The sequence below is a fragment of the Dromaius novaehollandiae genome, chromosome W (genome assembly GCF_036370855.1).
Source record: "Dromaius novaehollandiae isolate bDroNov1 chromosome W, bDroNov1.hap1, whole genome shotgun sequence".
In the NCBI taxonomy this organism is placed as follows: Eukaryota; Metazoa; Chordata; class Aves; order Casuariiformes; family Dromaiidae; genus Dromaius; species Dromaius novaehollandiae.
In genome coordinates, this window is record NC_088130.1 from 54,982,932 (window position 1) to 54,996,614 (window position 13,683).

General features: G+C 42.5%; 1 protein-coding gene across 2 annotated transcripts in view; it reads left to right on the forward strand.

Annotated features, from left to right (window-relative positions):
* The first annotated feature begins 3,427 nt into the window (after positions 1-3,427).
* The window catches only part of LOC112983604 (PI-PLC X domain-containing protein 3), a 77,537-nt gene continuing 67,281 nt past the window's right edge, over positions 3,428-13,683 (forward strand). For both annotated transcript variants that reach the window (XM_064500093.1, XM_064500092.1), the window contains exon 1: positions 3,428-3,546. In XM_064500093.1, coding sequence (XP_064356163.1) covers positions 3,444-3,546 — 103 coding nt within the window. In that variant the 5' untranslated portion in view covers positions 3,428-3,443. The remainder of the gene's footprint in view (positions 3,547-13,683) is intronic.

Consider the following 13,683-nt stretch of genomic DNA (forward strand, 5'->3'; position numbering starts at 1 on the left):
AGCATGAGTACTGCCAAATACAGATTGCCTAATGAATGCACGGTGAGATTGTCAAAGTAGCGTGATGAAGTATGAAATGACAATAAAAAGACTTATCACCTCCTCTATTCATCTTTATGGCGACTTTAAAAATGTCTCTTCTCATTCAACCATTCTACTTTCTTTGTCTTTTTAAGGTTATATGCACTCGTCTTACAGATAAAAAGGACTTTTTACTCCTGTTAGCCATGAGGAATAACGAAGTTGAGAGTAACTTGGATTCACTGGGTTCTCAGGCAACGAGAAGATAATTGGGAACTCAGCCGCAAACAACTGCAAGGACTTTGCTGCATGGGATTGACTGAGGACATCGTTTGAAAGCACAAGAGCTACACAGGTGGGATGGTGGCCAGGATTTGCTCTAGAAAACCTCTATTAATAGAAGCAGGCTGTAAGAGGGAGAAAAACACTGAACCTCAGAAGCTGAATTCACCAAAAACTTCAAATATATAAAAACTGTTAATTCATTTTGTGTTCAAAACCTCATTTTGAATTTATTAACACAGGATTTAGAGTATCCTCTAAATTTAGAGGAAAAGATCCTGTTACTCCTTCGTTATTCACATGATTAAAATAGATGCCGAGGACATGTGAAAAGACAAAGTATCTCACTGCTGAAAGGACAAAGTTTAACTGTGAATGTTCACCATTAAAATGCTAATTTTTTAGAGAATGAAAACAATAGAGAGCCTTTTTTTACAATAAAATTATTTTTGAGTGCTGAAGTGACATAAGCCTACTGGTTAAATTACTTTGTTTTTCTACTGAATGGGTTCAGTAGAAGCAGAGATGCTGTCACTATTCATCAATGCAGTTATAGTCCCAGATTGGAGAGAACACAATATGCGATAAACAGATAGTATGATTTCTATTTTTCTTCTCTTCTTGCCATCTTCAGTGAGCTGAACATAGTTGTCATTAAAAGAGCAAGGGTGGAATTTTTCAGTGTTTTGGCACTGCCTTTCATTTTCACTGTATCTGGTCCCTCTCAAGCTTTTAAAGTATTGGATATATGCAATTCGCTTTCTTTGATACCTCAGGTTTGTTACGTGTAGGAATTTCAGTAATTTAACCCCTTCCCTCTAAATAGGAGCAAAAGACTCTATGGATGCTCTGACTTTGCTTTACAGGCTACCATTGTTTCAATCAGTTAAAATCAGTTAAACGGCAGGTTTAAGCTACACCAAACTAAGCTGCTCTTCAGTCAGAGTCAGAGATGAATTTGCTCTGGCTTTTATTAAACTCTTCCCAAGTTGATAAGTGGACATTTCCTTATTCTAAAATTTTAAACCACTGAAAAGCTTCAAAAAGCCACCTTTTTATTTTAAGTCAAAACTTTAACAGAAATGTTCCTTTAAGCTGCTAGAGGAATATTTCCTTCTTTCTGTCCCATATAAGCTTCCTCTCCTATCCCACTTCCTTCCAAATAATTGAAGTCTGCTTTCTTAGCAGTTAAAGTGTACTAGAAACAGAGACAAACATCTTCAAACATGATTATTGTGAGACATCTTAGAGAGGACTGCCTTTCAAGAAGTAGAGTATCCATGCTTGGAAACTGAGATTGCTAAGAAATCTTACTTTGGACATCAAAAAGTTAAGAGATACAAAAGCTCTGATTACTTTTGGAAGCAAAGGCCAACTTTCTACCTAGTGCAAAGAGGGACATTTACAGTTCTGCACTAAAGCAGAAAGCATTACTGAGAGACCTGAAAGAGCATCAGATAGTTCTAGCATTATTACATAAAATGCATATAAATATGACAGGGTTTTGCTTGTATTTGTTTTATTTTTGCTCTGAGTTACACCCAAAGCCTCCTGGCTTTAGAGACTGAAGGAGATCAACAATAGCATTAATAACATGCCTAACCTTTCAAAAAATGGTGTCTAATACTTTTATGTCAGAAAAGACAGAACACATAGTGGAACAAAAATTCAGCAGCAGTTTTCCAGGTTACCAGGGGAACCTGTTAATAACTTTGACACTTAAAATGACGTGACCCAATCTTGTTAATAAAAGCTTTACTCCTTACTTCAACACTTTTTGGAAATCTATAGTCTTTTGGCTACAGTTTCTTGTTCTCCTCCAGAGACAATGGGAAGCATTATCTTCCATCTTCAGGTCATTACTGGGTTTTGTGTCTTTACATGATTATGTGGACTTCTCGTTTTCGTGTTTGTGTGTAATATTTACTAATATCAATGCTTTTTGGAAAGAATGGATTGGCCTGCTAACAGGCAGGGAGCTACCACTGGAAAAATTATACCAGCCTGACAGTTTGTTCACTCCTCCCCCTTTTTCATGTACTACCCGATTCAAATTCAACATCTCTCCCGAGGTCAACCATCTGTTCGTATTTCTCCATTCAAATTCCACCCTAAGAGCTATTTCTATTGCAATAAATGAGTCAGCACATTTCCCTTATTTAAATACCTTAAAATACTTAGTCCTTTTCCAAGAAATTCCTCCTATGTTTTGTGGATGAGGGAAGAGCTTGTCTTTTTACTTGCTCTGGGAATTCAGACTCAAAGAGAAAAAAAAAATGCTATTAAGCGTTGCCTGCATTTTTATTTTTAAGAAGTCAGCTGTTACGGAAAACGTTGAGTAAGAATATAAACTAGAAGACCGGAGTCTGGTCTCCTGGGAATTCAAGGTGAACTCGTAACTGATCGTCTTTCACGTGCGGCTCTTCCCAGGCATTGGTTTGGATAGATGCATCAAATAAACTTCTCCAGAAGTCAACAAACCTTGAATATCAACATGTTGAATTCTAGAGCCGAGAACTGTTACAGCATTTCGCAATGGCTCGTGGAGCTTTATCGGGTTCATTAATTCATTGTTTCAGGGGCAGAAATGCAAACGCTGGGTTCATGCCGACGCTTAATACGCATCTCGAAATAGGGACGGCTGCGCTGGGAGCAGCGACCACGGCTACCCCCGTCGCGGAGAGCAGAGAAACTCGCCCCCGGCGCACGGCCGCCCGCAGGAGCCCGCGCTGAGCCCCGGCCCCGGCCCCGCAGGGACCCCCCGCGCCCCGCGCCGCCTCCTGCGCCGTTTCCCCCGGCCGAGCCCGAGGCGGCGGCAGCCCGCGGACGGCAACTTCCCAAACTCGGGGCAGCGCCTGCCCCGCGGCCGCCAGCGGCAGGGCAGCGGCAGGACAGCGGCAGGACAGCGGCAGGACAGCGGCAGGACAGCGGCAGCGGCAGGACAGCGCCGGGCGCGGGCCGAGGCACCGGCACCGGCGGCGCGGGCCGTGCGCGCCCTCCCGCGGGGCGGCGGGGCGGTGCCGGGCGGGCGGCGCCGGGCGGGCGGGGCGGCGCCGGGCCGGGGGGCGGCGGGAGCGAGCGGCGGCGGCGGCGGCGGCGGGAGAGCGGCTGGGCACGGCGGCGGCGGCGGCGGCAGCGGCATGGCTTCGTCGCAAGGGAAGAGCGAGCTGCGGCTCGCCGACTGGATGGCAGCTCTGCCCGACAGCATCCGCCGCGCCCCGCTCACCAACCTGGCCATCCCAGGTGAGGGCAGCGCGGCCGCCCCTTCCCCTCCCCTCCCCTCCCTTCCCTCCCTTCCCTCCGCGCCGCTCCGCTCCGGGGCGCGGCGGGGAGCGCCCGGTACCGGCCCGGCCCGGCGCGGCCGAGCGCTGCTGGCTGCGCCGGGGCCGTCGCCCGCTCCGCGCCAACAGGTGGGTCGGGCCCCGACGGCGGGGGGGGGGGGGGGCTCCTGCTCTGCCCCGCGGCGGCGCCCGGCGGCGGCGGTGACGGGCGGCGGGCGCTGCCGCTGCGGGGAGCCCGGGCCCGGCGGGTTCGCGCTGCCGCTCGCCCCTGCGCGACGGGGCGGACCGGGCCGGGCCGGGCCGGGCTGCGCCGCTGCCCCCCCCCCGCCGCGGTGTCGCATCGTGCTCCCGTGCGCGGCCGAAGCGCGAGCGAGCGCCTGGGATGCCCAGACCCGGGCGGCGGTGCAGCCTGCTCGCGGCTGGGAGCTGCGACCAACTTGGTGGTGGACGAAAAGCGCAGGCTGGTTTTACTTACTGAGGAAAGTAAGGTGTTTATGCGCTGCTTTCCTGGCATGATAATCCATAACCTGGACCAAGTGTAAGAGCAGAACGCCGGCTAGTCTGTATTTCCTTGTAAACTTCTGTCATAAGGTTTGAAAATCTTAGCTCTGCACTCGGGGGGAAATCAGGGGAGGATGCAGGCTTGTCTGCTTTCGCGAGGGTAAACAGGCCGAGAGACCGATACGAGACTTCATGTCTTGTAGCATTTAGAAAACGTACTGTCTCAACATTAACTTAAATAAGCTAAGTGATGACAGTTCACAGTACTCCGACTTAAAATTAGCTGGTTAATTGTTCTCTCCTGGACTTTCCTTTTTCACTAGGGTGTTAACTATAACTGCACTCTTAACATGAGCAACATATGTGTCGAAATCTAAGATGTAATTGGTTTGGCTGGTCCCTGGGTTGAGGAGGTCACCCTGCTTTGCAAGCCCTCTTTTGCAGCTTCCCACTCCCTCTTACGTGTCTGATAGAAGGAGACTTCAGAGATGCTGAAACTGTAACATCTCTTAGGCTCCTTGTGAGAAATGTTCATTTCTTGCAAGTTTTGTATAGCAGCTGTTAGTGTTACAGCAATTATTATAACACTAGTCAAAGGTATTTTTAAGTTAATATAATCACAGCTACTATTTGCTAGCATGTCTTCTATATCTGTTTTGTTTAAACATAGGTGTGTCCTTTTTAACGAACTTACTCATCTCTCTCATAGTCTCTTACTGTCTTCACAATGTGCTATGTCTAATGTTTTCCTTGCTACGCTGTTTTTTGCTATTAATTGAATATATGGTATATAAAATGGTGTTCCTCCAAGGCACAAGAATCCATAAGAGACTGTTACGTCAAACCATGGTTGGAGCTGTAAAAAGCTTTTGATGTTAATAACTTTTCCTTAACCCACAAGATGTACAATGCTCTTACAGAATGCTGCCTGTGATGAGAAATGACTCTGTTTGCAATACATTGGGACTTTTACAAGTTAAATTTATTGTTTTAGAGAGGTTTTATTGGTTTTGAGGAGATCATCATCGAACTTGCGTGCATTTGAAAGCCAGTAATTGCCTTTGATATGCATCAGAGTCAGCGGGCTTCTTGACTGCTGTCACCAGCATCTTAAGACTGCATCTATCTCAGCAAATTCTCCCAGTTATTTTTTTCTCATAGCTTTTTCTGTAAGATACAGATATGGCTGCTTTCACGATGGACTTTTGTTCAGAGCTTTCGTACAGCTTAGGCAATAACAATGTAAGCTTTCACGCTTTGTTAACATGTCTAAACTGTTTTAAGAACTGGCCTACAGTAGACTAACTGCCAGTTAATCCCAGTATGACATTAAGCACTGGGCCAATTCTGCAGTCTTTAAGGGAAGGAAATGCCTCCTTATGTTATAAGAAGGGTTTTGCTCATATAACAGTGATGCATATGGTCCTGCTTTCTGTGAAATCAGCAGCAAAACTTCTCTGATTCCAGTGGCAGAGGGTAGACCTTTGAAATTTGTCCTTCTGTTGGTATGAATTATCATAAATCCCGTTTATTTGCCTGTCTCACTTTTAAAATGCCAGCTTTGGCAGATAGAGCTTTACTGAGGGGGAATGTATTTTGTATAAAATTTGTATAAATCTGTCCATTGGGAAGCCTGGCACACAGCCTACGCGTAGTTCTTTGTGTGGCGTTTGGTTATCAGTGCAGTTCAAGCAGTGCTATCTTCGGGTAATCGAATTATTGTGATATTCAACATGTAATGTGGAAATACACAGCATTAGTACAAGGGCAAACATTGAACTGATTTTTTTCTTTCAAGAAGAAATAACCTTTCCGACATTTGTAATGTTTCTTTGTAGATTTTTTCCCGTCAGTCCACGTGTGCACATTAATACTGTGTGTGCATAGGAGCTTTTGAGACAAGTCCTGCTGCCCGAGCAGGTAATGTAAGGAATCTGTAGAATCAGAAACCTCTCATGTCAGATCTCTATAGCTTTAACTTGTGTAGTTTCAACTGGTTTGGAAACTAACGCTTTGGAAACTAACACTGCTAGTATTTAAACAGTACAATTTAGGATAGTGTTCATATTACATTTAATAACATGATTGATCACACATCATGTGGGATTTTTTTTTTTTTTTGGTCAGTTGTTAATGTAATGCAGGCACAAATTTATACTCCTCCTCAGCACTTGCATTTCCATGTGCCAGACTTTGTCAGTATCCCAGTGAATTCATTCACTCGTTTCATTCTCAGTAATTCCAGCCAAGTGTTCTTGGTTTCCTAAAATCAGAAATCCAGTATCTGGGGCAGAGATCTCCAGTATAACTTCTCTCAGCTTTGTCAGTGAGAAATTTTCCCATCTAGATTTGTTCCAAATATATGAGAATGATTCCTTATACCACGATGTTTTCTTCTTTCGTGCTGTTTGTATAGCTTTTCCCCTGCATTGCAAATGACAGATTTTCCTCAAGTGGAAAGGAAATTTCCTCAGTGGAAATTCATGTATATACAGTGTTTGGAAAGAAAATAATCTTTTAACTACCAGAAAATGATACCATGCATATTTAATCTTCCACTGCTATGAGGATGAGAACAACAAAAGGATATATTCTTATGTTTTCTGCCCAAGGTGTAAGTCTCCCAGCGTTTGTAAACTGCTTTCTGTGTTAAAAGATCTGCCTGGCTAAAGGCACAACAGTGCCATTAAGAAAAAGCTGGAGGATTGTTTTTTGGGGGGAGAGTTCTTTTGCTTTATGAGAAAGTGTAATTTTGTTGAATGCCTGTGCCTTTTTGACCAAAATAAAAAATAGTTTTCCATAGCTAATCCAGGTTTGCATAACTGAAATTATGTGTCCCCAAATTGGTGATAGGTGTAATATAGAGTCCATTTATTCTGGTCTGTTAATGACCCCTTCTTATCTGAGTTGAGGATATGAACTACGTGCAGTGCAGTAAAATAAAGTGGATCTCAGTAGACAGCATTTCCTTATGAGTTGACCCATATACTGATCAATTAACTTTATCTTATTGATAATCTGAAAATATATATCTGGTTTTATGAATCTGAGTTTTTATATAAATAATTTATATAAATAATATATATTATATGTATAATATATGTTACCTTTTTCCCTGATGCTGTTTCTAATATTCCAAACCCCTGGGAGGTATTTAAGAATAATTTATGATGGAAGAATAATCTCTTCCTCCCCAAGCAGCTAATCTTTCCACCAGAACTGGTGCACACCATAAGATCTGCCATATGAGCAATTCTGGTGTGTACTAGGGGCATGTCTGTAGTCCCTGTAGTGTAGATAATATCTTGTGAATGAATTTGAGACCCAAAATATTCTTTGTGCGCGTCATTTTGAGAGCGGAGACTCTCGTGGGTTTTGCTTCATATCAGACTTTTGTTCTTTCTTTGAGTAGATGAAGCCTTTGCCATTGACACATGTGCTCTTATCACCTGAGGTTTCACTGTGAGCAATACAATTCTGAGTGAAAATTATTTTTGTGGTGACACCAGCTTGGCAGCCGTGTTTGCTTAGTGTAGTTCCTAATGAGGAGTGCATTGGATCTGACTAACTTCTTTTGGCTCTCAGATGGGATTTTTTTTTCTATCTTGACCTATAACGTCCTTTGTCCATCTGCCAGAAAGCAATTACTTAGACAAAGCGGAGCTAAAGTTGGCTCATTTTAAATGAGAAGGAGCTGTTGGCAGGTGGAATTTGTTTTATGCTACCCAGATTTAGGAAGAGACTCTGAGACTTGAAATTTCTATTTCCCACTCTCCCACCATCATCATGCTTGGAAAAGAAAATACAAGACCTCATAGAGAATAGGCTTACAAAAAGGGAGGATCAAATGTCAAAGATTTTTAGTAAATGTATTAAGATATGGGAGATGGTACCTGGAGACTGGAGAAAACCATTTATGTTCTTGTAACTGGAATATTTTAGCCGTTCTGTGAATGTCAGCGCTGCTGAAGTAGCGTAACAGATCTGTTTCAAATGATATTTTAAATTCCTGTCTTCTATTGCGGTATCTTGCAGATGTTCAAGTGATTACTTCTTGGGCGGACATTTCTCATTCCCAGCCCCGTGGGAAACTTCTTTCATCTTGAAAATAGCTAAGAATGCTTCCTTGTCAGTTCCCATACACAACGTTTTCACTGTTTAAGAAGCTCTTTAATTTTGAGCTTGAATAGCCAATAAACGTGGATGTACTCAGACTGAAGAGCAGTTGTATGCAGGAAGCACCTGAGTCCTGTTTCATCCGTAACTGTCCACCAGTGGTCAACAGAGAACCTCCACTTTGCTTTCTGGGATCTCCTTCAGTGCAAAATCAGCTCTGTTCAGAGCCATTTGTAATGCAGGTAAACTTATAAATAAGCTTATAATGCAGGTTGCCCACTTAGCTTTTGACCTACACATAAATATTTGAAAGAGCTATTTCTTTTTCCAGTGTACCCTGTGCCTTATTTCAGTGTTTTTCCACCTGAAATAAGTACTTTTTGCCTTGTTTTCAGGTGAAAAAATGAATGAGGGTCTTTAACTGACTCTCAAGACTCTTTTTTTTTTTTTTTGGTAACTGTCTTTTTCCGTTGTGATGAGGTTCTCTTCACATCAGCTTTATCCATAAAACAGCCTCCCAGTAGCCCTGCACATGCTGATATGTCATTTCCAACACTCTCAGAAACACTCGTCTGTAATTTATTTTCCTGGGGCATTCACCATTGATTTCTCCTGTCACAGCATGTTTCTAGCATGCGTAGAATGAGCCTGTCTGGTTCCCCGTTCTGCCTTAAAAATCAAACAGATCAGGCCCTTTGGTGAGTTGCCCGTTTCCTACGAGAAATGGTTTGAGGCCGCTTTTGCTTGGTTTCCCAGAGGAGCGACGTGTGTCGTGCACCGGGCCCTGTCCACCCTCTCTCTTCTGGCCCGGCTGCGGGAGAGCGGTCGTCTCCGCTGCCCCTGCCTCGCCTCTCGCTGGGCTGGAGGCAGGTGGAGCAGGGCAAGGGGCTTCGTTGCCATCTGCAGTTACTCCTTTCTCTCCACCTCATTGACTTCCTATTTCACTGAATCTCTTGGTTGAGAAATGAAAACATTTTTGCTGTTCTCTCTGCGTCTCCAGCCTGTCCTTACTTCTGATGCGTTTTAACTCAGCGAGTGTTTTATGTTTGGTAGCTTTCTGCAGTTTTTACAATAGCGCAACTTGTGCTGTGTCTTTTGTACAAAATGATCATTGCTTTGCAGGTGTTCAGGTACACTAAAACTAAATGAGCAAGCAACTAAAAATACGTATACGAAGCAGACAAAGTTATGAAACTACAGCTGTCAGTGTTCACAGAGGGCTTTCTATATTTAAACGAAAAAAGCAATCTTTTCTACTGCTCAGCACAGAGATATTAATTAAAATTTTAGCTACTTAATTAGATATTGATCGCATATATTTAGTAAATACGTTTCAGATTTAGCAGACAGACTCGTGTTTAGCAGTTCTGCTCTTCAAAGAGCAGCCAGGTCAGGGAGAAGAACCTCTAAGCCCATCCTCTCCTTTGCTCTAAGCAGGTACCAATTATAGGGGCTCAATTTGTGAACAGATCTGCTTGTGCAGCACTTAGCATAAAGTGCATGGGGCACTGCAAAGAATATAATTGGAAGAAAGGTGATTCAAAATCTGAAAGTCTGTATTTTGATCTAAACTTTCCCAAGGTTGAATGGTTTTTCATTTGACCTTGGTTTCATCTGATCTTTTTCAATATTTGAATAGCTGTAAATCAATATAAACAAATGCAATGAAACACTGATTTTCCTTCCTCAAGCAGCCAGTCAGAAATTGGGATCAGTGGTGACTTCCTCTGGGGCATTTCAGTGGTGAACGGTTTGTGTGTGTGTATTTTCAGGTATATGCTGGTGATAGAAACCTGTACTGGTGCTGCATATCTTTCCACAGCAAGACAGCTCAAGGTCATATTTCATATTTTTATAGTAAGGATGCCATTTCCTTTTTGGATATACATAGGTAGCAAAGTTATTACTTTGTGCTGTTAGTTTGTGCTACAAAGTGGCTGGATAATCTGAAGTTTTTTATTTTTCTTCTACTGTTGGCTATACAGAAGAATAGCTAAACAACAGAAATATCTAATTGAAGTTTATAATAGACTTAGTAGTCCCTCCTCAAATGATTGTCATCTGCCTGAAATGCTTGAGGCAAAACTGAGTATGTTTTCCCCCTAATAAAACCATGCCTGATAGATAACAGGAGCCTGAATGGTGAAGGGTAGTGAGTGCTGCCAGCTCCCGTGGATACTTAGGGTGCTCCATATTTCATCAGATCCAAGTCCAAGTATCCTAAAAGAATCTTTATTATATAATGTTCCTACCACAATGTAGCGGAATGTCATAACCACTTAAAGGTGGTTTTTCTCAGTGTGAAATGGAGTCTATTTTATTTTCTTCTTTTAGAAGTACGGATTCTGTCTTTTTCTGTCTAGATTAAAACCGTCTCATGGTTTTCATCATGATCTAATTTAAAACAAATCACTGGGACAGTCTTCAGATTCATTGCCACCCTTTTAAATGTGTCTATTCATATTAAATAATGCTTAATCTTTGCTTCATCTAATCTTTTATCTGTTTAGCTCCCATACCTCATGCTTAAATGCTGCGGCTTGCCATTTGAACTGTGAAATAAAATATTTCCAGCAGTAGTTGGAAGAAGGGAGAAAGGGAGAGAAGAAAAAGCAGGTTTCCTTTGCTGTGGTTGCAGAGTTAGCTCCCCTCTGCGTGTGACACTTAGTAGGATGTTTCAGATGATTGGAGATGTATGGCATGTAGTGCTGCTACAAAGGCAAAAGCCTCTTCAGGAGGTTTATGGGATTATAAATTTTTCTCATAATTTAAAAAAGCCAGGAGAAAGTGCACTGAACTATCCTGACCTTTAAATAAATTCAATAGCACGTTTTCACAAAACAAAGCACAGTGGGGTAAAAAGCATACTTTCTGGTTTACATTGTCCTGTTATCATCTGTGATGTATTAATGTTTTGGTAGAAGACTTTTTAAAATCTTATTAAACATTTGGCATGTGACTTTATTTTGGCAGCCATGCACCTTGGTTTTATAACTACAAATGGTTACTAAACTGGGATTTAAGTGAGAGCAGGAAAAATGTTTAGTTACATGAATTACATGTAGTGCTGTGCAATCAAACTGTGCGATTAGTATGTCTTGAAGAGTTTTAACAAAAGGATTTAGCAAAAACAACAAATTAAAAGTTCAGATTCTGCAAAAAAACAAGCTTCAGACTAGTTTGGATGTTTGCACTAAAGCCAAGTGACGTGTTTGTACGTCTTCGGAACTGAAGTATGACTGGAGTTGTCTTCTGATGTTTATTACTCTGGTGCCTGAAATTAAAGGACAGAAAAAAAATGCAGCGTTTTAGTCACTTTTATTTTTTTGTGAAGCTGCTGTGTGATCTTAAAAAAGTTGTTAGCAACCTCTGCCACATTTTCTTCATCTGTGGGCCAGGGTTGCTAATCTCAAGAAGACAACTGATGCTGTGGCTGGCCTTATCTCAGGAGACCTTGGATATGAAGCACACACCATGGGTTGTGGAACCTCTAAAGCATGCAACAGTTCTTTGGGCTAAAGGCTATTATTATTATTATTATTATTATTATTATTGACTCAAAGGCCTCTCTTTGAGAGAGAGATTACACAAGCTTCTGGTGGAGTGCTGCTGTCCAGCAATGTGAATGCCATTCAGAAATTGTTTTGTTAGTAGAAGGGAATTTGATGGAATAGTTACTGCTTCTAGTTGCTAGCACAGAATTCCAGTGTGTTTGCTGTTTTAGGGTTCCTTATTTCTTTCTGTTGAAGCTCTTACATTTTTCAAGAATAGTTGTTTCAGTCATGCAGGTCTTGGTCACATATACTGACCATCTCAGAAGCCTTGCAAGCCAAGAGAATGGAGTTCCTTGTATGTCCCATGTACAGATGCCTGTTCCCATCATGTGATCTAAAAAGTGAGCCTTTGCATTGCCTCCTTTAGACCTGAGGTGTCAGCTTTGACTTCTCAGAATTGACTTATCTGTGCACGATACTACATCAGGAAATCACTTTAAATTTAGTGCAGAAGGCAGCTGCCTGTTGCTTTTTCCATGTCTGGAAAGCAATGGAAGACTATGCTGGAGCTCTGTGTTGCACTGCACTTGGAGTGAATCATTAGTCGATGCACTGGGGTGAGCTGGAGCTGGATGAAGCTGGTTTTGAACAGAAATTCTTCTGTCAACCCCAACCACAGAGAGAGGAGAGGGATGTTCAGTGAAAGTTCTCCTGGAGGCAAAGATATAGCTCAGCTGGATTTCAGTTGGAGGATATTAAATGGCAGATGCTGTGGTTTGTCTGTGTTCATCGCTGTATACAGCTGAGCTAAAAAAGTACTTTTGGGGAGTTGCTTGCTAGATCTCCAGAACCTCTTCTCTGCAGGTGCACACTGGAATTCACTGTGCTTACTGCCAGTGTGTGGCTAGCCTCGAAGTACAACCTTGGACTCAGGGTATCTTTTTGGTCAGCCTAAAACTCAGGACTGTTCAGGCCATGTATGTGTGTGAATCCGAAACTGGAATTTTCTGTTTCAGGGAATATTTTTTTATACTTCAGCTTTTCCCCTTATGTGGCATAGTTCTCTCACCATCTCCAAGGTCAAAATGGAGGCTTTTCCAATGGCAATGAGATGCTTGGTTTTGATGAACTGTAATCTAAAAAGCAGTGCTCAGTTGGGGTTCTGGCTTTCTCTACTTACGATGCAAAATTGACAGCCTTTATGCTTTCTAGTGGGAGAAGTTGTTCTCAAATAAGACCTGTTTAGGCTGGGAACAGGGAACACAGGTATTTCGATCTCCTAGTCATGCTTCAAGGCTTATCTAGTTGTGCAGGCTTTTGCTATGAGAGGGAGTTGGACTCATGCCGTTAGCGAAGTGTTATTTAGTGCATGTGCCCAGTGAGTGTTTGGAGAAGCATATTTTATAACTCGACAATAAATAAATAGAAATCAAGCCAGCCTCAACAGTTTTTGGATATAGCTGTGATATAGGGGAAAAAAGCCAAGGGACTCTGTAAAGGACACGAACAGTGCCTGTACAAATGAATACTATTGTTTCTAATGAGTAAGAGGCAGGAATCTCTTTAGAAATCACAATTCAGAATATGGAGAAAATTGGGATTTCTACGGTCTGTTTTAATGAGCTGGCTGTTAATGATGTAGCCTCTCTTGACTGGAAACCACGTGAATGTGAACTGATAAAAGCAGACGTTAAATTGTTTAAGAACTTGGGATAGTGTTGTAGTGGTACTGGGGAGAAATATTTTGTTTTTGTCCCGGTATGCATCTGGTCCTGTTAAGTCCTTCTACTCTGCAGAGATCAGAGCAAGTCATTGAAAGATTGGCTGATCCATTTTACGATTTCAATTCACAGCTGCTTGGTAGTATACTTGCTACGCTATGAAATTATTACAGTTGCCTTTGAGGCTGCAGCCGGTACAAAATGATGAGGAATCTCTGCTCTTTGAGAGTGACTCTGATTTGTGCAAGCGTGCCCTCTTGGTATGTG